Here is a 25813-nt window from a genome sequence, read left to right as displayed (position 1 = left end):
TGACATGATCAACTAACCCACCATCTCCCTTCCATCCTCTTCCCTATCCCATTCAGCATCAGAGTCCGAAGACGAGGAGGAGGATGAATACACGTACAAAGGATTCATCTTAGTGTTTATGGAATAAAAAATGATCCTGAAATAAGATTGAGTGTAACATGTTGATTATGTGGTATTTATATTAAAACCACATGCATGTGAGATCAGGATTGAATGGTCCACATTCATTTGCTTTATGATGGTGTAGTCATTTGATGTACTTTGATTGAGTAGTCATTTTCAACAGTATGCCTGTTATGCAGTAATGATAGCATGCATTAGTCTTATCTACTGTAGAGCATGCATGCATCTATTGGAGTTGTACCATAATAAGTTAGAATCCAATGTTGGGTGGAAATGCAAACATGACTTAAATAAATAGCAAACATGACTTAAAATAAGATTGACATTCAAATTAAAAGATACAATTAAATAGCAAACATAATTTAAAACAAGATTAACATTCAAAATAAAAAACACAATTAAAGAGCAAACATAATACAATGTCTCATTCTAATTATTAGGCGGGTACCCCTGGTTTGACTAATTGAGGTTGGAAAGATCCGGGTAGTATCCAGATGGAGTGTACTCCGAACTGTGGTTAGCACGCATTTTCCTCTTTGCAATGACTTCAGCCATCTTTTGCTCCCAATACATCTGTTGCCCTTCATTCATTTTGGAGAGGTCTTGGCCCATAATATTTTGTTCTTCTCATTCTAGCTGCCTCTCAATCCTCACCTTTTCTCTAGCTTCTTTTGCGGCGTCTCTTTCACTCCTTGCACGCTCCCTGTCAAGTCTCGTTTGTATGAAAACCCTTGAATTTTCATTATAATGATCTACTACCTCAACCATATGAGTTTGGACGGGCTCGGCTGCCTTGGCCCGTTTTGCATGGTTACTCCCTGGTGGCCTTGGCCGCGATGAACCTATTGGTTGGAATGGTGGTGGGTTTTCGTCCTTGCCAAGTGGTATGACTGGATCGGCCTCCTCAGGATCATCATCGGCGGGAGTGTCGGCATCGTCGGTGGCGGAGGTCTCTGGATCACTAAATCGGACAGAAGCATGAACCGCAGCGTACTTTGCACTTTCCTTTATTTGTTCCCAAATGTGCACCCATGGAAACTTGAATCCAGTCTTGTTTCGAAAACCTTCAAGTGCTTGCGTAAACTACAATAATAAAATAAAAATAAAAATATATAAATATGCTTGATAAATAAACAAAACAAAAAATAATAAAACCATTATATAAATATGCTACATTTATAAACAGAACAAAAAAAAAATCATACAAATATATAAATATGCTTGATAGATAAACAAAACAAAAAACAATAATATCATTATATAAATATGCTACATTTACAAACAAAACAAAAAATAATCATAAAAATATATAAATATGTTTGATACATAAACAAAACAAAAAATAATAATACCATTCTATAAATATGCTTCATTTATAAATAAAACATATAATAATCATACAAATATATATACATGCTTGATAATTTGATAAAACAAAAAATAATCATACAAATATATAAGTGCATAAAAACTTACCACATTGGCATCATTTGCACCGCTTGCGCGCATTCGCTCGGCCTCCAATAAGCAAGCATAAAATTTGTTGCAATCACGCGCAATATCTTTGAATCGTGCTTTAACGCCGCCAACCTTACGAATGGTTTCACCCCCCATGTTACGCTTGAAAATTTGATAAATTTGTTCCCAAAGCACGTCGGCTCTATTTTGGGCACCAAGACAACCGTCAGGAGACCTCTCTATGTATGCCATCACTAGGGCTTCATCTTCAGCTACCCCCCAAGCATTTCCTCTAGGAGCCATGACGAAGAAAAAAAAAATTTGTGCAAATTTGGTAAAAAAAGTTGTAGTTTGTGATGAAAAACTATGAGTTTTGTATGATATATATACACCCATTTGAGAATATAGCTGTTGGAGGGTTTGGACAATTTTAAACATTTTTTTGAAATTTTTTTAAAAAATTTCGAGTGTTTTTTTATTATTTTTAAATCATTTGTTTTAAAAAAACTAATTAGCTACCATTTGGACCGTTGATAATCAACGGTCCTTTAATCTAGGCCCTGCAATTTGGTTTGGGTTTAACAAAAAAAAAAAAAAGGGCCCAACGGCCGTTTCTTGCTGGCCGCTCATCACTAACGGTCAAGCCATTTGGACCGTTGGTGCATCTCAATTTTCTTGCATGCGCTGGTATATCACTATCCCAGACAGTTTTGGTATTGTGTCAGTATGGCTGCAGGCAAGTGGGAAGGAGTGATTTCCTTCACGTGGGTGGGCCAGCCAGCATTTGGCTCTCAACAATTTTGGCTCACAGCTGTGACCCAGAAGTGGGTTTCAATTTGGGTTACACCCCATTTTGGCTCACCTTTTCCGGCCCGCAGTGAGTGGATGTGAGGCAAATGTGACCCATTTTGGGCTTTTGGGTCACAAAAGCAGGTGCATAGTGGTAGGCCTAAGAGCAATCCTCATTCTTCAAGTGTTTGGGCTAGAAAATGCGACCCAAAATGGTATGTGACTATGTGACTCAAATCTATGCCCATATATGGGCAACAATGAGGGCTAAACTCAAAAGAGGTCTAGCCCACCATGTGCAAGAGCATAGAGGGGAAAGAATGAAGCTGACAAGAAGAGTGTGGCTGAAAAAATTGCGTGCAGGCCCCACCAATTGACGCAGACGAGTGCCCATGCACATGGTGCGCGCGTGTTTCATGGACAGGCCAAATAATCCAATCGTTGCAAATCAACGGTGGATGAAGGCAGTCCAACAATCTTCTTTTTTTCAAGAATTACCACCCGCATAGGGCCGTTGCAAATTAACGGCCCAGATCATGTGTCCGTTAAATTGTTTTGTTTTAATCATAAAAAATTCATAAAATTATGAAAGATATCAGAAAATTCTAAAAGATCCTAGAAGTTTATTAAAAAAATTCTCCTAAATTTCTAATTGTTAGGAAAACCAAAACTTTATATATACCTCATTCATTCATAGTTTTTCTTCACATCCTTTACTCTTTTACATTAAATTTTCATCAAACTTTCTAGTTTTCACTATAGTTAGGGATGCTTAATTGAAAGAATTACAAACCGCTCGCCAGAGGAACAAACGGACTTTAGGTAAGGACTGCATTTTCCAAATTAATTTCCATAGCTGAGGATTAATCTGATTGGAGTTGTTGTTATGAAAAGCATTTGGAATTGGTCGTTGTGAATATCTCCAATAATACCCTGACCTCACAGAATAAGAACCAGATTTCACATGAGGCCAAATCAGCCTATCCACATGAGAGCCATAACCAATTGGAATATTTGATATGCTTTGCTCCAAAGATGGAGAAATATAGAAAGATGTATCATCAAAATTTCAAGTCTTAGATCCCCAGTGAATAATATCACAAACCTTCCTAAGAAGATCAGAAGCATCAACAATAGGTGAAGGAAGAATGGGAGAAGTTGTCCCAGGCACCCAAATGTCATTCCAAATATTAATAGAAACTTCATCCATAACTTGCCACCGAGCCCCCGATTTTAGAAAATCTCTACCTTCCAAAATGCTAGCCCAAGCCCAAGAGGACCTGCCCCTCTTAGAAGCGTTCCAAAAATCAGTCCTAGGAAAATATAGACTTTTCAAAGTTCTAGCCCAAAGGGAGTTCGGCTCCGAAACTAACCTCCAAGCCTGTTTAGCAAGAAGGGCAAGATTGAAATCCTCTAAGTTCATGAAGCCTAGCCCACCCTCAGATTTGGATCTTCCCAATTTATTCCAATTTTGCCAGTGTACCTTTTTTTCTTCTTCTTTTTGACCCCACCAAAACTGAGCCATAGCAGAGTTTATGTCATCACAAATAGATTTTGGGAATTTGAAAACTGCCATAGGATAAGCTGAGATAGTAGTAGCAACTGACTTTATTAGTATTTCTTTACCAGCCGCAGAAAGAAAAGACTGTTTCCAACTTTTAAGCTTCTTTAGAACTACATCTCTAACAAAAGCTAAGGCCTCTTTTTTAGATCTACCCCAAACAGTAGGCAACCCAAGATATTTACCAGGATTTGTAGTAGCTTCCATACCCAAAGTAGAGCAAATACACTGAATATTCTCCTCAGGGGTGTTGGGACTGAAGAAAAGTGATGACTTAGAATAGTTAATTCTTTGTCCAGAAGCAAGGCAATATGCCTCAAAGATGTCTTTAAGACATCAAGAACTACACAATTATCCCTTGTAGCTTTTAAGAAAAAAAAAGAGTCATCAGCAAAGAAGAGGTGAGTAAGGACTGGACCACCTCTTCCAAGCTTAATTCCTTTTAACGAGCCCTCCAAATTAGCATCCTAGATCATATGGGATAACACATCACCCACAAATAGAAAAAGATAGGGAGATAAGGGATCTCCCTGTCACAAACCTCTTGAAGGAAAGAACTTAGGGCCAAGCTTCCCATTTATTTGAATAGAAAGAGTCACAGTTCGGACACATTGCATCACCAAATTCATCCAAAGAACTTCAAACCCCATTTTAAGCATCACAGCTTCAAGAAAATCCCATTCCACACGATCGTAGGCTTTGTTCATGTCTACTTTCAAGCCCAATTGCCCAACTAAACCTGATATCTTAAGCTTTAAGTGGTGAAACACTTCATGAGCAATGAAGATGTTGTCTTGAATTTGTCTATGAGACACAAAAGCCCCTTGGAAAGGGGAAATCAAATTTGGGAGGATGATCTTTAGTCTATTATCCAAGACTTTAGAAATAATTTTGTAAGAAAAATTACAACAGCCAATAGGTCTGAACTGAGAGAAGTCCTCAGGAGAAGAAACTTTAGGGATCACCACCACCCTAGTTTGATTCATAGATTGAAGTATCATCCCATCTACAAAAAAAGACTTAAAGGCATTGCAAATTACATTGTGCACAGTAGCCCAAAACTTATGATAGAAAACCCCAGAAAAGCCATCAGGGCCAGGTGCTTTCAAAGCACCTAAATCAAAATTGCAGCTTTGACTTCATCAATGGTGACTGGAGCAATTAAGATTGCATTCATCTCATCACTAACTACCTTTTTTACACTAGAGTGAGCAGTGGTCCAGTCTCTAGGACCATCAGTGGTAAAAAGTTGCTTAAAATAACCAAGAAACCCTTTCTGAATAGCTTCCTCAGATTCAAGCCAAACACCATTTCCATCCTTAATGCTCAGAATTTTATTAAATTGTCGCCTTTGAAGTGTAGAGAGATGGAAAAATTTCGTATTTTTATCACCATGAAATAGCCAGTTAGCCATAGAACGTTGCTTCCAATACATTTCCTCATTGTCCCAAAATTGTTTTATTTGGGCAGTGAGTGAGATAATTTTGGTCTTATTCAAAACACTAGCTAGCATATTTTGTTCCAAAGAAAGATCCTTAATAAGACTATTTAGCTGCCTCTTGTTGTTTCCAAACACTTACTTACTCCATTTGGTAAGGTTTCCAGCACAAATTCTAAGATTTTTCTCCCATTGAACGGACCAAGGAACATTAGGACAAGATTTCCAAGAATTAGCAACCATCTCCATGCATTCATCATTTGAAAGCCACAAAGCTTCAAATTTAAACAATTTAGGAGACAGCTTTTCATCAAAATCAGTATCCACCAGGAAAGGTGAGTGATCAGACCCTAAATAAGGTAAATTGATAACCTGAGTGTTAGGCTTAAAAAAAATCCAGCTAGGAGAAACTAAGGCTCTGCCCAACCTTTCCTTGACCCAAGCACCATCTCGGTTATTTACCCAAGTAAATTTAAGTCCACTGCAACCTAGATCAAGAAGATTAGAATCCTTAATAAAACTTTGAAGAAAATTGAGCTCCCTAGGTAAAAACAAATTACCCCTTCTTTTTCAAAAGACCAAGCCATCATATTCAAATCACCAAGGCAAATCCATTCCTTTCTGATAGACTGAGCAAGCAAGTTCATGTGATCCCAAAAGGCATGCTTCTCACCATCATTGGGGGGGCCATAGATACATAAAAGCCTCCAGGAGTCTCTAGAGCCTTTAACCACCACCTTGCATTTGATGTGATTCTTAGAAGAATCCAAGACAGTCATCTCAACCTCATGTGTCCACCACAGTGCCAAACCACCATAAAGCCCAATAGGATCCACATAGTAGCTACTCAAAAAACCCATGTTGTTCTTTAGTTTTTTCCAATTTTTCTGACTTACCCCTAGTTTCCATGAGGAAAACTAAGGAGGGACTGTATTTTTTCCTCATTTGTTTGAGGGACTTCTTTGTTAGGTCAGCCCCAATGCCCTGACAGTTCCAACTAATAAGCCTCATTGGGAACGTGTGGCTGATTTTGGCCAGCCACCACAACCCTTATCAACAATAGTTGAGAAAACACCATCCCCAAACACAGGGATATCAAGTAGAGAAGATTCAAAATCACTTTGCAGACCAGTGTTGGTGATATCTTTAAATGGAGCCACCTTCCTAGGCCTCCCTTTCTTCTTGCCAGAAGTAGTTAGTTTTGAAGCTTTAATTGGGGCAACAGGACCAGATAAACAAAGTAGACTATCATCAACTCTCATTTTCTTAGTTAGAGTGGAGTCTAAGTTCTCAGTCCCCAACCTCTTTAGATTTAGAGTATTAAAAAACTTGAGCAAGGCTAACAACAGTGCCAATAGACTCAAACATGGTATCATCAAATTTGAGAGATGGTTCAAAACCTTTGAAACTTATCGAACAGTCTTTAGGAAATTCAACAGTATACTGAGCAAACACATTGCTCATCGAGTGTGTTGAAGTAGTAAGTGCTTGCTCCACAGGAGTATTAGGCTTAGGAGCAACATTAGGTAAATTAGTGAAAGTTGAAGCTTGTTCAGAAATGGGCTTAGTAGACTTAGCTAAACAGATAGACCACAACTTCTGAATTTCAATACTCAGGTCCAAAAAACTATCAGAAGCAATAGAAGTACTGGAAGCATTCTTGCCCCCCAAAGAACTCCATAGGTCATCCTTCTCCTTAACCACTTTCTTTTTTGCCAAAAAACTGAGATTCATAGCAGTGTTCGTACGTAGTTTTTCATTATACCTCATGTTACCAATATCATCTAACCATAATTCTGCATCACAATTTGGGTACAGTGGCCCAATTTGCCACAATTATAGCAAAAATATGACAAACGCTCATATCTTACAGGGATCCAAGAATTCTCCTCATCCTCAAGAAGAATGTGAAGACCATCCACAAATGGCTTAGTAATATCAACGTTGACACAAAAACGCCGTAAGCCCCTGGGAAAAGTCACAGGATCCTCAACTTCCAAAACGGTGCCCAATCTGGCCCTAAATTTCCTTGCAATCTGCACAATCATTAAGCCCTTTGAAGATCTGCAATCTGCACCCAGTATGGAACCAAAGTAAAACAAATTTCATTGATGGATTGATGCGCATGCCAAGGCATAATGCTCATACAAAAGCCTTTGACAGACCAAGGCCCTCCCTGCAAGTTCCGAGTAGAAACCCTCTCATTCTCACATGTAATAGAAAAGATATGATCCTTCAAAGGCACAATCGTGCAATCCCCAAAATCCTTCCATGCCGATCTAAGAATTCCAATAATCGAACCCCGATTCGGCAACTTCTCTGCAATTATAGATGCCAACAAAGTAACTTGCTCATTAGGAAGCTCAGCTCCCACAGATCCAGGGTGATTAGCCATGGGAGGTAATAGGACCCTTTCAACCTTAAACCTATATGCAAGAGGAAGATGATGGATGAAATGACGAAGATGAAGATGGAGATAAGGAGCAAGCTCCAGAGAATTCTCTATTAATTCATTCACACCAATTACATGACTGATGTCCCAAGAAAACCGTTGTGTATAAAAGCATCTCTCTACTTTGCTCTCAGTCCCCAGCCACGTGTCCCCAATACACCCATTAAAATTGTAAAGCAGTAAATTGTAAATAACAGTAAATTGTAACTAATTGTGATTGAGAAAGTCATAGTGATCTTATCAACTATTCCCTCCTTCGCTTGGACCTTGTCCTCAAGGTTCTTCTGTATTATGTAACTATAATCTGTATAAAGCAATCTCTCAAAACTGAAAATTTGGAAATTTAGTGACAAAGTCATCAAAATCTTCCCAAGTGGCATCTTCTGTTGCATTACCCTTCCAATGGACGAGTATCTGAACACCTGCAGCATCTCCCTTCTTGTACAACCTTCTTTGCAACACTGCTTGAGGCTCTGTTTGCATCAATCCATCATTAGTAATGATTGGCAGCACCAAGGAGGGTGTGATATGAGTTCCTAAATGTTTTTTGAGGCAGCTAACATGGAACACAGGATGGATCCTAGTCCCTGCAGGAAGCTTGAGTTTATAGGCCACTTTGCCAATCTTTTCAGTCACCTCATATGGTCCATAAAACTTGGGATGGAGCTTGTGAAATGAATGTGAAGCCAAAGACTGCAGTTGGAATGGGACTAACCTGAGATACACAAAATCTCCAACTTCAAATTCCCTCTCGGTCCTATGTTTGTTGGCCTGAGTTCTCATTCTATTCTGTGCATTCTCCAAATTGGTCCTCAGCATTGACAGTACCTTGTCTCTCTCAACCAAGGTTTGTTCCACCAAGTCCAACCTAGCTGAGCCAATCTCATAAGATGAGATCTGAGGAGGTTTGTAACCATAAACCAATTCAAATGGTGTGCTCTTGGTAGCAGTGTGATATGCCGTGTTATAGCTCCACTCTGCCCAAGACAACCAATTCACCCAACTCTTAGGTTTAAATCCAGCGAAACACCTTAGATAAGTCTTAAGACATCTGTTCAAAACCTCAGTTTGTCCATCACTCTGCGGGTGGTATCCTGAACTCATATTCAGTTTTGATCCCTGCAACTTGAATATCTCCTTCCAGAAAGAACTTACAAAAATGGGGTCTCTGTCACTTACTATGGTGGAAGGCATTCCATGTAGTTTGAAAATGTGATCAATGAATACTTGAGCCACTGTCACTGCTGTGTAAGGATGAGATAAGGCCACAAAATGAGCATATTTTGTAAGCCTATCAACTACCACATAAATCACAGTTTTTCCCTTGCAATTAGGCAACCCTACTATGAAGTCCATGCTGATGTCAGTCCAAATTTGTGTTGGAATTGGTAGAGGTTGGATTAATCCAGGTGGGGCTATGGTTTCATATTTGTTTTGTTGACAAACTCCGCACTCAGCCACCCATTTCCTCACATCTTTCTTCATACCATGCCAATAAAATCCCCTTTTCATTCTGTGATAAGTCTTCAGTATTCCAGGGTGTCCTGCAGTAGGAGTAGAATGGTGCTCCTCAAAGATTCTAATTCTCCAAGGTGAAGTGGGGCTTAACACAATCCTTGACTGGTATTTGAGAAAACCATTGTCAACATGAAACTTCCTGAGCTTTGAATCAGTACTAGCCATTGTAGGATCCAAGTTACTCAATTCTTGCAGCTTGTTAATTATCCAATTGTCTTGTTCCACATGTCGTCTCAACTCATCAACCCATCCAAAATAAGGATAAGATATGGCCTTACATTCAAACTTGGACTCAATGGGATCTTCATGTAGCTGCTCGGAACCTTGGACTCTAGAGAGGGCATCAGCAACCACATTTTCAACACCGTGCTTATACTGAATCTCATAATCAAACCCCAATAATTTTGCAACCCACTTTTGCTGAAATGGAGTATTGGCTCTTTGGTTTAGGAAGAACTTAAGGCTATTGTGATCGGTTTTAATTACAAAGTGCCTCCCTTGCAAGTAACTTTGCCATTTCTTCACAGCATATACAATTGCTATTAATTCCCTCTCATATGTTGATAAGGCTTGATTCCTTGGCCCCAAAGCTTGACTAGCAAATGCTATTGGTCTGCCTTGCTGCTGCAGCACTGCTCCTATACCATTACCCGAGGCATCACACTCAATCTCAAAAGGTAAGTCAAAATTAGGAAGAGCTAGGACCTGTGGTGAAGTCATTATCTCCTTGAGTCGTTGAAATGCTGCAGTTGCTGTTTCAGTCCAGTTAAAACCCTTCTTCTTTGTTAATTGGTATAGTGGTTGACAAATTTTTCCATAGCCAGGAACAAATTTCCTATAATAACCTGTCAATCCTAAAAATCCCCTGAGCTCCTTGACTGTGGTAGGAATTGGCCAATCAACAATTGCCTGCAGTTTGGATGGATCAGCTGCTACCCCATCTCTGGATATAATATGGCCAAGGTATTCCACTTTGCTTTGGCCAAAAGCACATTTTTGTTTTTTAACAAAGAGCTGATTCTCATGTAGTATATGGAAAGTTTGTTGTAAGTGGGTTAAATGCTCCTCCCAATTCCTACTATAGATCAATATATCATCAAAAAAGACCAAAATGAACTTCCTGAGGTAGGGTCTAAACACATCATTTATAAGGTTTTGAAAAGTGGCAGGGGCATTGGTCAACCCAAAAGGCATGACCAAAAACTCATAGTGGCCTTCATGTGTCCTGAATGCAGTTTTTTCAATATCTGAAGGATTCATCCTAATTTGGTGATACCCGGATCTCAAGTCCAATTTAGTGAAATATCTAGCTCCATGCAATTCAACCAATAGATCATCAATCAAAGGTATGGGGTACTTATCTTTGATTGTGGCTTGGTTTAGCTCCCTATAATCCATGCACATCCTCCATGTGCCCTCCTTCTTTTTGACTAATAACACTGGTGACGAGAAAGGACTATGACTAGCCCTGATGAAGCCAAAATTAAGAAGTTCTTGAACAGCTTTTTCAATTTCTGTTTTTTGCAAGGGACCATAATGATATGGTCTAATGCTAGGTGTTTTGGATCCTGGAATGAGTGGAATCCTGTGATTATGTGGTCTTGAGGGCGGTAGAGTAGTTGGAGTTTGGAAGACCTGATCATATGCAGCTAACACTTCTTGCAACTCTTCCAATTGCTGAGAAGTTAAGTCACTATACTCCATAGACTTGGATTCCAGTGAATACAATAGGATACCCAAACTTGAAGTTTGCAAAATTTTCTCAATCTGATGCAGTGTTGCCACCTGTACTAGTGGAGCTTGAGGGTCATTGGTATCCTTACTCTCAATTCTGTGCCTCACCTTGCCAACATTAAATTCCATGGTGAGAAGTTGAAAATCCCACAAAACAGGACTCACTGTTGATAGCCACTGAACTCCCAAAACAACATCACAACCTCCCAATGGCAATGAATACATATCCACTTGACACTTGTAACCACCCATTGACAATGGAGCCTGCAAACACCCTTTACTTCTCACTGTCCCCCCATCAGCAATCATTACTTCAAACTCAGATGTACTATGAGCATGCCAACCCCATCTCTTAAGCAATCTGGAGTCAACAAAGTTGTGAGTGCTACCCGAGTCTAAGAGAATCCTCACTGGTTGATTCTTAAGTAATCCCCAGACCTTCATGGTCCTTATGGAACTCTTAGCAGATGTACCATAGAATGCACATTCACTAAGTTCCATATGTTGTAATTCTGCTGTTGGTTCACTACTTCCTTCACTATTATCTTCAATATCAGGTAACTCAAATTCCTCCTCTTCAAAAGTCACATCCAGCAGCAATAGTTGTTTCCGATTGCACTTGTGCCCTCACATATACCTTTCATCACAGTAGAAACACAAACCCTTGGACTTCTTATTTTGTACTTCTTCTGGAGTGAGTTTCTTAAAAGGTAAGTGCCCTGTGTTTTGAGCTGGACCACTTTGATTATAAATGGGCTTTGGAATTGGTAACGAAGCTAAGGGTTGGGGTTTGGGGTTGGTGATAGCTTTTGGAATACCCAATTTTAACTCAGAGAGCTTGGTATCAAGTTGAACAGCTATAGCTATGGCATCATGAACAGTAGCCGGCTTAAGTAGCTTAACATCATATCTCAATTCTTTCTGTAACCCACCCAAAAAACAGCTCTTAAGTAAAACTGGACCAATCTCTCTTGTACGATTTGCTAATCGTCGAAAGTCAGAGATATAATCCTTAAGATTACCGGTTTGTTTGAGCTTGAAGAGAGCCTCCGCACTATCGTCGAACTCTGATGGCCCAAATTCCCGACAAAAAACTCTTGTGAAATCCTCCCAACGAGGTGTGGTAACGAGGCAATCCATCCACCTAAACCATTGCAACGCCTCACCCTCCATGTTCAATGAGACAGTGACTACCTTCTGATGTTCCGGGATGTTATAGAAAGTGAAGAATTGTTCTGCCCTATAAACCCAGGCTAATGGGTCATCCCCATCTAGGAATCGGGGAAAATCAATCCGTTGTTGCCATGGGGGACGCGGCGGCGCACCCCGATCGACATCGAAATGCCGACGAAAACGGACCGCTGGGTCTGTCTCATCATCCACCACATCGCCACCATCCGGAACGAGATCGCGATGTAGTCGAGCGAAGTACGGGCCAAGCTGAGTGGCGATCGTCGCTGGAAGGGAATCGCGAAGATCATTGAGGCCAGAGGTAAGGGATTCGATGGAAGCTTCAATGGTGGTAAGACGGTTGTCCATTTTGCGAGAACGGGTCAGATAACGGGGCATGCAAGGAAGGGAACAGAGGACCTAGACTGGCTGATACCAAATAATAGGACCCTTTCAACCTTAAACCTATATGCAAGAGGAAGATGATGGATGAAATGACGAAGATGAAGATGGAGATAAGGAGCAAGCTCCAGAGAATTCTCTATTAATTCATTCACACCAATTACATGACTGATGTCCCAAGAAAACCGTTGTGTATAAAAGCATCTCTCTACTTTGCTCTCAGTCCCCAGCCACGTGTCCCCAATACACCCATTAAAATTGTAAAGCAGTAAATTGTAAATAACAGTAAATTGTAACTAATTGTGATTGAGAAAGTCATAGTGATCTTATCAGGAGGACCACAAAACCCAGAAATGAAATCACATATGGAAGAAAACAATTCAAGAAATCACAGTGCAAGAAGATGAAGAAACGAAACTAAAGAGCAGCGAGAGAATAGAGAAGAGTGAGTGGAGAAACAAAGGAATATGACAAAAATCAAAAGGAAAAAACAAGATGAGACTAAGCTCACGAAGAAACACCACAAGGGCGCAAAGAAAATCTCATTCTCTAGAGAGAGAATCTCTGACTAGAGAGAGACGATTCTTGGATTCCTAATCAGGTCAACCCTATAAATTATTCAAACAAGAATGTTTACGTTTGTTGTGGTTTAGCACTTAGGGCCCGCTTGGTTCACTGTTTTGGAGCTTGGTTATGAGTATAAGATCTTATTCCAATGTTTGGTATGTGCATTGGTGGGAATCTGTTGCCCTCCACATGAGTTTCAGATACCAATGTAGGGGGCATCTGATACCCTTAAGCCCCCTTGGGTATGCAATCTCCCCTTTATGAGAAAGCATTTATTGCATTTTTTTATGACCAAGCTACCCTCGTTAAAGTTATTTATTTGTTACCATTACCGACATTTCCAAATACTATAATGGGAATTATTCATTCTCATTCCCCTGGAATGAGGAAGGGTATAACATTCCCAAATAATTCATCTCGCGAACCAAACAGGCCCTTAGAGGAGAAAGATGCTTGACTGGATGTATGGTCAGGTTGTGTTGGGTGATCTATGCGACTATGCTACACTCAGATTTTGGGGGTGACTGCCAGTCATTGTGTTGCCCTAAAGTTTACATAATTCAGCACAACTAAAATTTAATTACTTATTAATTTATAAAATAAATTTAAAAGTTAATAAAAAGCATGGGCATTTAAATTGAAAGAAGGTGGGAGAGATTACGCTTCCACCATTCTTTGTCGAGGAAGAGGGTCGGAGAGATTACAAAAGAATGATGGATGAGAGTGAGTGAGAGTTTAAGTTTGAGTTTGTGAGCATTTTGAGTATTGAATCGAAATTGGAAGATAAGTAGCTGCTTAACAATTTCTACTTGAATTTTCAAATTTATAATTGTTTTTTTTTTTTTCAGTAAAATTTATAATTTTTTTTTTCAGTCTTTATGGCAATACTTTTTAGCCACGTGGCATATTTTTCATCAAATTCATAGGTCCATTGGTGTCATGTAAGCAAATAATGGCAAACTTGATGAAACGTTAATGGAGGAATGTAATAGTCAAACGGAACATTAATCATTGTGTACCTAATTGTCGGATTTTGAAACTACTGTAACAAATTGATAGATACACGAGACGAAAGTGAGACTTAAGCAGTAATTGCATCGACAATAGCACACTTGCTTGTTATAAAACAACACATTCATAACACTCTATATAATGAGACTGCAGGTATAATATAGAGTTAAGCAAAAAACATAATGATTGCAAGATTCAAATGGCTATTTTCCTTCATCACAAAATTTTACATGGTCAAGTCTGTTTTTTCAGCATCACAAATAATAAAAGTACTAAGTCCAATTTTACATAGTATACGTAGAGATAACTCTCTATCTACATGATATAGAACAGCCCAATTGTTCAAATAATCTCTTACTTTTGAGTCACGAAACAGGTTTCTATCTATACACAGCGATTAGGCACCGAGATTTCCTTCTTGCACCCAACTCGCTAAGTTTAAAGTGGCCTGACCAAGCCTCTCTATAAATTTTTCACCACGCTTGGATAATGATCGGGAAGAACCAATTAACCCAAATTGAACCCCCCACAACAAGTCTGCTTGCTCTTTTTCCTTTCTCTCCTGATTCTTCGCATCATCCAACTTGTTCACACTAAGAAAAAGAAGAAGAAGAAGAAGAAGAAGAAGCAATCATGCTATGAGATCTATTACACTTCCACATTGAGATGGTTATTATCCACTACAGGGGGTGACAATGGTGGAACAGCTACTTCTTGAAATTCAGCAGCTTCAATATCCAAGGTCTTCCTGGCAGTAGCCTTACTCTCTCTGCTTCTACCAATCTTCCTCGAGGGGTGGGATTCAGAGGCAACAGCTCTAGAGGAGTTACTACTGTCAATTGCCAACAAAAACTTTTCCTTTGATAGAGTTGCTGGGGCAGATGCTATAACAGAGCTGAAGACTCCTGACTCCCTTAGTCCTTGTATTATGGCCTGAGATGTAAAATAAGAGAAATGATGAAACAAAATAGATAAAACCTAGATGGTTTTGACCATCAAAATACAATGCGGAGTGGGCTCCACAAGAGATCCCTTATTTAAGGGAGGGATCGCTCTATAGAAGGGGCATGTATATATGTACATATATAAATATATATATATTCTAGTATATAAAACCAACTCATTTGTGTTTTGTGTGACGTTAGGTTTTGGACATTGTCATTTTTTTTTACTACATAAAAATTGAACTTTCGTTTGTTTATTACATGAGTTGAATTATTCTCAAATATAAACAAACATCTAGAAAAGAATTTGATAATTATTAACTTTAAATTCTTTGAAACTTATAGATAAAGACAACCCACTTTCAACTATCAAATTAACTTCCTCCTAGTGGTCTATCAGTCTTTTTTTTCTTGGCACTCGAAGCTAGTGAATCTCACATAATATTTAAAACTTTATTCTTTTCTAAAATTTCAGTCTGTATTTGTCTATAATTAAATAATTAAAATTTTATTTAAGCTTTAAACTTGTCAAATTGTTTGAAATTTCAGTACTTCTTACATTGTCTTAAATTTTAGACTTGTTTCTATTGTTGATTGTTTGAAATAATTGAAATTTCAGTATTTAAAACTAAAACCATTAAGTTTTAAGTACTGAAATTTCAATTATTTCATATAATCAACAACAGAACATCTCTATATATTAACACAATAAAAAGTTTTATGTACGCACTTTCGAAACTTTTGCAAAATTTGTAACAAAATTTCAAACCTTAAACCCTTAAAAAAAATTCAATTATTTAATCAGCAACAAGTACAGACTGAAATTTCAGGAAAACAAAAATATGCATTACTTAAGGTCCACTATAAATGGTCTGTCTTCTGATGCTGATGAGAAATAGAGGACAGACCACTGGAGAGAGCAAAGGAAGAAAATACAGTGAGCATTGGTGAGATTCAAAGGAAAAAACAGATGGTGTAAGAACAATGAGAACTTAATGAGGTGGGAAACAACGGCGAACTGAAAGCAAAAGAACAAAAGACGGTTGAAAAGAAGAAAACGACGATGAGACCAACGAGAAGTTGAAAACAGGAGAGAAATAAGAGAACTGCAAAGAAATGTGGAAAGACAATGGGTGAGACTGTGAGATAAAAATGTTATTATTTGTGCATTTATATGATTCTCAGATTCTTTGGTTTTATTTTTCACATTATATAAAAATACATTCACAATATATCACATTATGCAAACTGCAATTACACTAAATACTAGTCAAATTCAAATGTTTCCTCTACATTATGCGATAATATTTGTGATCCGCTATTTTGGTGGGTAACTGTTATTTTGATTCTTTTTGCACCTGTTTTTCATTTAACTTTTGGTGGGAAGAACAATATTTATAAACACGCTTACCATGGGAGCATATATTCGAGTCATAATGCCTTTTCTCAAAAGTTTCATTTTTATGTCTTTGTCATCCCATACAATGTGTTCGTGGTACCTAGAACAGAAGCAGAGGGACCAAACATTAATCCACAATAAAGGATCAAAAAATGAAAGAGCAAGCTAATGCCAATGGTTCACTCACAAATTTACAGAATTTGAATTAATACAGTTTGGATGAAGATAAACGTAAACAACAAAGTTCTGCAATAAAAAATTTACCATTTCAGCATTTCGTCCTTGGTTGCAGTTGAAGCAATTATGAATGCCTGTAATGCTAATTGCTTAGTTAGTATATGAAAGAGTTAGCTCAATAGAAACGGGTTATGACCATTGTTACCAAAAGAAAAGGGAAAACCAGGAACAAATGAAAGGGGAAATAAAAAGTTTAAGAAAAAAGAACGGGGCAATAAAAAGTAAAAGACGAAAGTCCACTATCATACATATTGCAACAATATCTATTCTTATTGCCATATTACACTCTCCTAGGCTTCAGGTATATCCTCAGCATCAGTTGATCAATATCCCTAGTCAACTTTCCCTCTCTATATTGGGCCCTTTAAAGAATACCTTAACACCTTCCAATGGTCACACTAATAACTTTGTTCCACATGGGCCAACTAGTTAGTTTCATTTATAGAACTTCATGTGCTTGATAATCCTGTAAAGGAAGTTAAGGGATTAACAAGAACTAAATAAAGCATTGAACTCACAGATCTGTCAAATTCCAACATAAAGCATCTTTTGACATCTTCCCTTGTAGGCTTGCAGCCACACCGATCTCGTCTAGACGTTAAGTCTGAAAATCTGGCATATGTGTAGTGTAGAACAGCAGCCTCTTCCAGTTTGACCTCACTAAGAGAAATACAAGAAATAAGATTACTGCGACCAATATGTTAAATGAAAAACACAGCTCCTTCAAATATAAAATACTGTACTTTGGAGTTTTCATATAATTGTGCCATCTGTGTGCACCATTAGGACGGAGATGATCTTGGATTCGAGCGGCTGCTTTCCCATTTCCATAAGTCAAAAAGTAGTTTGGGTTACCACGAGTTGATTCTTTGTACATGCCAAAGTATGTATCTTTTGGTACATGGTCGTAATTCTTCTTAAACATGGATACCTGTTTTTGTAGATACAAGAACAAAACATAGATCAAAGACCATATTATGCTAATTGAAATGAAATATAAATAAGCAATATAATAAAGATGAAATGCAGCATTTCTAAAATCCACAAGGAAAGATTTCTAAAGCACATTTCCCATTCTGGATGTACCAACCACTAAGAAAGATATTCCTACAGCTCATAACTACCAAATCCTTATGCAGCAAACCCCATTTCATATAGTCCTTCGAATTCCACCCCTATCCACTTCTCTCCAAACAATACACCCTTAGTTTAACTAACAACACATTGACTTCCACGCTTTATGTCTACTTGAAAATGGGGGCATATCAAGGTAATAGACGGTTTACTTACAAGTTGGAATCTTTTGATGTTCTTGGGTAAACATTAGTATAAAAAGGTCAGTCTGATCCATTAAGTCGGATATAAACAAACGACATCAAGGGTTTGTGTGTGTGATCCATTCAGTCAGATATAAAACACGACATCAAATGTGCAAGGACATATAAAACATGACATCAAATGTGCAAGGACAACTTTGTCCTTGCATAGTTCAACTGGGCAAACAATATAATGCCATATTCCAGCATGTAAACTCTAAGACTAAGGATAAGATTACAGACTAATTAAAAATTAATAACTACGTTATGCATGATAAGACTTTTCGAGGTGGACAGGCAGTATCATATGACATGTACAATATTTTATTGTCTATAAGACCCAAATGAAATATCAACATCATAATTGTTGCCCTTCAGAAAGCTAATGAAATCTATTGAACCAAGTGAAAAGAAATAATGGTGGACATTAGGGGAAATTCACCTCAGTAAAAGGTTCCTTAATATCATCTCGTTCAACACTGCTCTCCTACTCAATACAAATACCACAGTTAGTTTATATTGCCGAATAACTAGCATAAACAGCAGACAATACAGAAAAATAATAACATTAACATGCATAATCATCTTTACAAGTCCCAATTTATTTTAACCACCTACCACACAATTTAAAAGCACTTAAACAATTTCACTTACATAGTTTGGGAAAATAACCATATCCACATTCCCAGGCACATCAAGCAGCAGCTTCCTCAAAGAATACTCACTGGCACCAGCTGGGTGTAGTAACTCATCAGTGTCAAGATGAATTATCCAGTCCACTCCAGCATCCTGATGTGTATGTGCAAGAGAAAGTTCCAAGCAAAAAGAAAAAGAAGGAAATCAAAAAACCTTGTATCAAAAGGTAAAAATAACAACAGACGAATCAGTAACATCAGAAATAAAACATTTCATACCCTTGCCATGACAATAGCCATCTCCATATTGAGTGATTGCTTCACAAATAGCTCATAATTGCAAGGTTTGTAAAAGAAACTTGACAGCCACGTCTCATTCCAAATCCGGCTGGTGGTACCAAAAACAAGAAGCGCAAATACAAGGAAATGAATGAATATATACATATATATATATATATGACAAACAACTAAAGAGGTAAACATAAGAAAAATGTTGAAGCATTTAGCAATGTTGATTATGTTAATCACAATGAAGGAAAGAGGCTAAACTTCCAGGAGTATAAACAATAAATAGAAGAAGACTCCATTAGCAGTAAGCATGAGAGTGGTTAAAAGCAGAAAAAGTGGCAAAATCAACTCACCTATTAGCTTGTTGCTCCTCAAGCTCTTTTGTTCTGTATATCACTTTTACTCCCTGAGAAAGTACCACAAAATTTGTCGTAAAAAAAGTTCACAACATTAAACATGGTAGAAATAAAAGTAAATGCATTTGAAAAAGAAAAAAAATAGACTGGGAAAAAGGAGAGAAGGAGGCAACTAAGCAGAACATAAGAGCAAAGTAGATTGTAACTCACAGGAATTGACTCCAGAACTATAGATACTTCAGGAGATGCAGCCTTACTTTCCACAAAAAGAAAAAAGGTAGTAACTCCAATAACCTTATGATAGAACATCCATGGTAAAATCTGATCTAAGCCAGCTGACGTACTTGTAGTAATACATATCTGCACACAGTGAATCAAACAACAGTAACTCATTAATAGAAGGAAGAATTCATTCCACTAAAGTGTCTATTGTGTTGATATTAAAATGAAGTACTCATTACTTAACAACCATCATCCATCATCCAAACAACTGTGGTACATGAAATGTTATCAAAAGTGTTATACAAAATGAAACAGGAGATCACATTGAATCCAGATCATCACACTGTTAAAAGAATTAGAATAGAAAAAGTCAAATGATAACTGACTCATATAGTCAAGTTCTACTAGCCAAGGATTCACTCTATATACTGGTACCATAAAGTCTAACACGAAAATGACTGTGTTATCATGTTCTCACTGGGCGTCTGCAGAACAGGCTGCAAAGTTGCCAGTGTAGCAATTGTATTGTGTTCATCTATTTCAATACCCAAGTTGCCCGTGCTTCTACATCACCTTGTAAGTTATAACAACATATAACACTCATTAAATAGCTGTGGCTAAGTCTCCATTACTTTCCATGACTTGAAGAACTTATGGTCTTTCCTGTATTCTTGGATTGTGCAGAATCACTTGACTTGCCATTTGACATGTTTGATCTCCAGAGCAGGACCCGCATGGTGGGTTTAATTCAGAAAAGATCCCTTCTTCACAAGTCTAATTGGAAAGCAAGGCTGAGTTGGTGTTGCCAGAAAATGGATAAAATTGGTTCATAGTTCAAAGCATTTGAATCGTAAGTGCTTCGAGTAATGATAATATGGAAACTCAGCCGTCATATGTGATCTCCAGTGAAGATCAAAGCCTATATATGTACCCATATTACACGCAGAAGCAGCTACTATGGTGCAACAAAATCCACTTCTGTTATAGCCTTTTGTTTTGTATTTTTGGGTTACTTCTGTTCTAACTTTCGCTGATCCCTACATATTTGCCTCAATTTATTGAAGCAACTTGCTGTATTATCTATCTTAAAAAAGAAAATTAACAATCCAAGAATCCATGATTCAAGTGAAAAATCAGAAGCTCCGCTCTAAGAGAAAATTCAAGACCTATAATAAAACTTGCTGGCTCCTAGTTTCTCAGCAACAAAACTATTGCTTAATCAATGTGCCAACAAATCAAACCTAATACCCACCGAAAACTGTTCAACCAATCAATAAAAATAAAAATAAAAACACATAAAAAAAATAATAAAGCCAAACCACATGATCCATGTTCCAAACAAGAGCATACCAACATAAACGATCTATTAGTCAACCAGCATTGCACCAATAATTATAAAATGCAAGGTTTACACAACTCCTTCATCCAAAAAAGAAAAGTCACCACACATAAACAGCCTCAAAACAAATCTAAGGCCCGTAAACTTCAATCCATACAAAGCAAAATCTAGATACAGATCCGACGGTCACCAATTTTACAGAAAAACAAAGCTTTTCAAACACAGTAGTAAAAACCCACTAAACCCAAAGCTATAACAAGCAAAACCCAGAACCAGATCAATCTCAAAATCCAAAAGAAAAAACAAAAGCCACTGAAACACCCAACCTTTGGTCTCAAATTGGACACAGAATCAAACTTCCAGTTCTGATAGTAGGGAAACGAAGGCGAGGCGCTACGGCCAAGATTGACGCAATCGGACGACGAAGAGTGGACGGCGGCGGAGGAGAGAGGAGACGCGTCCATGCCGGGGAAGAGGTGGTGGGACCCAGGTGGGGACCAGCGAGTGGTGGGGTCGGAGATACCGCCACGCCATTGGAGGACGAAAGCTATGGCGGCGAGAGAGAGAGGGAGGAGAGTGAGGAGGAGGAGGAGCTTCGATGTAAAGGACGTTTGAGATGAGGAGGAGGATTGTGGAGTTGAGCGGAGTGGCGCGTGGAGGTGGAGGTGGTGGTTGGTCATTGTGGTTATGCGAAATGGGGAGAGTCAGATACTCTTCGCAGCTTAACTGGGAGTCTTGGAGAGGGTGTTTTAAATAAATGTGACCATATCATATATTCATATGTGAGGTCCGTGAGGAAATCTTACCAGAGTGTGAGCGTACATCCGTTATAATTTTTCTTATTTAAAAATTCTTTTTTTACGATTTCAAATTTTTTTTTTTCGCCACTTTTTTACAATTTCATTTAAATTGTCGATGAAGTCGTTTATTTTTTAAGTGTTTATCAAGGATTACTTCTGAAAAAAGAAATTAAATAATTCTAAAATATTTAAAAGGTGTCCTAAACTTAGATTTTATTAGATTTTAAATGTCCAATAAAATATAGATGTTCCCAACTCAGATTTTAATGAATTCTAATGAAATCTAAGTATCCTCAAAAAGTCATAAATTTCATTAAATGAAAGATTTTAATGGATTTTAATACATTTTTTACACATAACAAATTCTATGAAAATTCTAGTCAATTCTCATTTTTATAGATTTTATAAATTTTAACATCCTTTGAAATTTAAGTTGGGAACACCCCCCTTAGTTTTGATGGAATAAATGATAATTGTTTAATCAAATGGTTAAATGGTTAAAAGTTTTCTTTTTTTCTGATTTTTTTTTGTAAGAATGATCTTTGAATGGAGACGTAAAAAATAGACCCTCAATTTCTTTCTCAAATTTGATTTGATTTAAGGCCTTAATATTAATTTTCATGTGATAATCTTCTTAACTCTATTTTGCACATTGCATTTGGACTCTCATATCTTAACTTCGGTTCCTGCCAAGAACTCCTCCATCTTCTTCCACACACCTAGACGAAAAGAGTTTGAATGAGTAACTGGTGTAGATATGAATGAAAAGATTTATGTAATTTTGGTTTGTCACTATGGGAATCTGATAATTATCAAATTCATTTTTGGAATTTTTTGGGTTTATCGAAATTTTCAAGAATTCCAGTTATAGGACCCAGCTAACTTCCAGTTTTTATTGTTTGTCGAGTTCCCCTTTTTTTGGCTGATTATGAGTGACCAAATGGACAAATTTGCCCTTCATTATTTTCAGTCTTTCTTCTTCTTGCACACAGATAGCTATCAACTCATCCAAACTCCATTTTTCTTTTTGAGTATTGTAGCTGGCCTTGAGTTGGTCATATGCAGGTGGAATAGAATTGAGAGCAAAATGAACAAGGAAATGATTGGATATGTTAACCTCTAGGGAAGTGAGTTTTCAGCTGAGGTCAATTAACTTCTTGATGTGTTCCCGAACACTTCCTGTTCCATCATAATGAGTTGTAGTGAGTGTAGTCATTAGATTTCCAGTTTCTGCCTTAGAAGACTCCTTGAACTTTTCTCCTATGGCAGCAAGATAAGCCCAAGCACTATCGTTATCAGCAATGCTTCTACGAACAGTGTCATTCATGTGCTTCTTCATGAACAGCAGCGCCACTCTATTGGATCTCTCTCATTTGTCAGCTTGCAACTTCTGTGCCATAATGCTTGCTTCAGTAAGAGCAGCTGGTTGGTCTTTCCTAATGGCTAAATCAAGATTCATGAGCCCTAGGTTTATCTTTATGTGCTGCTTCCATCTCTTAAAGCTGGTTTCATTCAAAATTTCTATGGGTGAATTGAGCGAAGAAGCAACTAAAAGTAACACATATTATCCTGAACATGTTACACAATTAAGAACTGTTCGTATGATTAATCGTCTGGGCATAACGACAAGTCACACAAGGCTTAACATCATGCTGTTTGGGCCTAAGCCCAAAAGACTAAGCCCTTCCTGGGCTCCTAGCCCCTGACCTGCTAGGCTCCGGCCTCCTAGGCTCCGGCCCCCTAGGCTCCGGCCTCCTAGGCTCCGGCCCCATAGGCTCCGACCTCCTAAGCTCCAGCCTCTTAGGCCCCGACCCATGTCAACTCACTCGGATCCTCGAGACCGGTGACACGTGGCGCTCCTACAGTGCAAGTCATCACAAGGGACACGTGTAATCACCGGATTGGTTGACACTCTTCCAAAGGTACTATAAAAGAGGTACCTTCTTGTCACAAAAGGACAACTGAAATCATTATTATACTATTCACCCACTCTGCTCTCAGATCTCTCTGAACACTGACTTGAGCGTCGGAGGAGCTTTGGCCGGCACCACACCGGTGCCCTTCCCGCTCACTTTTGTGCACTTGCGCAGGGTGCTTTGGATATCATTTTCTCTCATTACTCACCAGTCGGACCCAGCTACCCGTTCCTGCCCCACTTCGACGTGTCATCCTCTCAGTGGCGGATCAATGGGTCTACGTGGTTCGACTCGACGTTGACTGCTTTACCATTTTTCAGCATCAACAGTTTGGCGCCGTCTGTGGGAAACGTTACAACTTTTCCCCATTGAATTCTCTACCCTCAGTTGAGGTGCAAAAAAAACCTTCCGAGCCTCCGAGCTTCCAAGCTTCCGAGCTTCCTAGCTTCCGAGCTTCCGAGCTTCCGAGCTTCCGAGCTTCCGAGCCTCCGAGCTTCCAAGCTTCCGAGCTTCCTAGCTTCCGAGCTTCCGAGCTTCCGAGCTTCCGAGCTTCCTAGCTTCCGAGCTTTCGAGCTTCCGAGCCTCCGAGCTTCCTAGCTTCCGAGCTTCCTAGCTTCCGAGCTTCCGAGCTTCCGAGCTTCCGAGCTTCCGAGCTTCCGAGATTCCGAGCTTCCTAGCTTCCGAGCTTCCGAGCTTCGGAGCTTCGGAGCTTCCTAGCTTCAAAGCTTCCGAGCTTCCTAGCTTCCGAGCTTCCGAGCTTCCGAGCCTCCGAGCTTCCGAGCCTCCGAGCTTCCTAGCTTCCGAGCTTCCTAGCTTCCGAGCTTCCGAGCTTCCGAGCTTCCTAGCTTTCGAGCTTCCGAGCCTCCGAGCTTCCTAGCTTCCGAGCTTCCTAGCTTCCGAGCTTCCGAGCTTCCGACCCCCACAATGTCTGACGGAGGCACTATCCTCGACCAAGTCGACAACACCCCACTGGGTGACAAGCGAGGCAAGAAGATTGCCGAGTCTGATCAGGAGGCATACATCCAACGGTTGGAAGCCCAACTCCAACGAGCCCAAGAACAGCTCGACCTCCAAAAGGACACAACACAGCTGTATGAGCGACTCCTCCGCGACAGAGAAGAGCATACCACTCCCCGGAGTGATGAGAGGAGGAACCCCTACGACAGGGACGAACACACTACTCTCCGGAGTGGTGAGAGGAAGAACACCCCCCCCCCGAAGGGACCAAAATGTTTCGCGTCAGCTGGACGCAGGGGAAGGTAGCCGCCCAACCCCAGGTTTCCAAAAGAGACTTGTCCACCCGGTCAGCCGGGCTCGATCTGGCGAGCATCCTACCCGCTCTGAAGGGTTCCACATTTATCGGGACTGTCATCATCTGCTCGACGACAACCGCTCTCGGCGAGAAGAGCAGCGGACGAACCGGGAAGAATCCAACCCACGTCCCCAAGACTTGGAATTGACCAGGAGAGGCTTGACCGGTCGGTTGCTCCTTTACTCAGCTTTTCGGGCGACATGGTCACCCCTCTTGGTGGGCTCTACCTTCCACTCACCCTCGGGAGGTATCCTTCGTCCGCTACCACAACCACTCAGTTTTTGGTGGTCGACTGCCCCACAGCTTACAACGTCATCCTGGGACGACCAGCCCTTAACCAACTGAGGGTTATGGTCTCCACCCACTTGCTTTTGGTCAAGTTCCCGACTCCATGTGGAACGGGGTAGTCAAAGGCAATCAGGTATCAGCCAGGTCGTGCTATATGACTCCCGTCAAGAAGAAGAAAGAGGCCAAGCCCTCTATGGCTTTTTCTGTCTCCAACACCTGCCCTCCCCCAGACGCCCTACAACATCTTTGAGGTCGTCCGTCCGGGCACATACAGGCTCCGCGCTACAACCAGCAAGGAACTCGGCCACCCTTGGCACGCCGAGCACCTCCGCTACTTTTACAAGTAGACACATGTTGTACCCCCCGGGGACTTTTTTCAATTTCATCTATCTTATCGCTTTAATCAATGAAAGTCCTACCACGGACATCTTTTCATTCAAAGCGTTCATTGTGTGTATGGGCACCCGGGCCATCGAACATCCGACCCTACTCATATCAGTACCGTGCATTCAAGGGAAATCCAGTACCATGCATTCAA

General features: G+C 39.5%; 1 protein-coding gene and 1 long non-coding RNA gene across 2 annotated transcripts; one reads left to right on the top strand and one right to left on the bottom strand.

The window, feature by feature from the left end:
• The first annotated feature begins 3149 nt into the window (after positions 1–3149).
• LOC147292042 (uncharacterized) lies at positions 3150–13445 on the top strand. The gene is made up of 3 exons (XR_015121362.1): positions 3150–3192; positions 7243–7769; positions 12982–13445. It is a non-coding gene; the product is annotated as an uncharacterized LOC147292042 (long non-coding RNA).
• Positions 13446–14415: 970 nt separating this feature from the next.
• LOC147292041 (glycosyltransferase-like KOBITO 1) lies at positions 14416–21689 on the bottom strand. The gene is made up of 11 exons (XM_086237876.1): positions 21286–21689; positions 19609–19758; positions 19396–19448; positions 19034–19142; positions 18774–18908; positions 18562–18606; positions 17547–17734; positions 17322–17463; positions 16831–16877; positions 16579–16666; positions 14416–15156 (listed from the first exon to the last, which is right to left on the bottom strand). Exons 1-11 carry the CDS (start codon positions 21637–21639, stop codon positions 14872–14874), a joined length of 1596 nt encoding a protein of 531 aa, XP_086094002.1. The 5' UTR covers positions 21640–21689; the 3' UTR covers positions 14416–14871.
• Positions 21690–25813: the final 4124 nt, after the last annotated feature.

Source organism: Dryas octopetala, chromosome 3, assembly GCF_963921425.1.
Source record: "Dryas octopetala chromosome 3, drDryOcto1.1, whole genome shotgun sequence".
Classification (NCBI taxonomy): domain Eukaryota; kingdom Viridiplantae; phylum Streptophyta; class Magnoliopsida; order Rosales; family Rosaceae; genus Dryas; species Dryas octopetala.
This window is presented reverse-complemented; position numbering and strand designations above follow the sequence as displayed.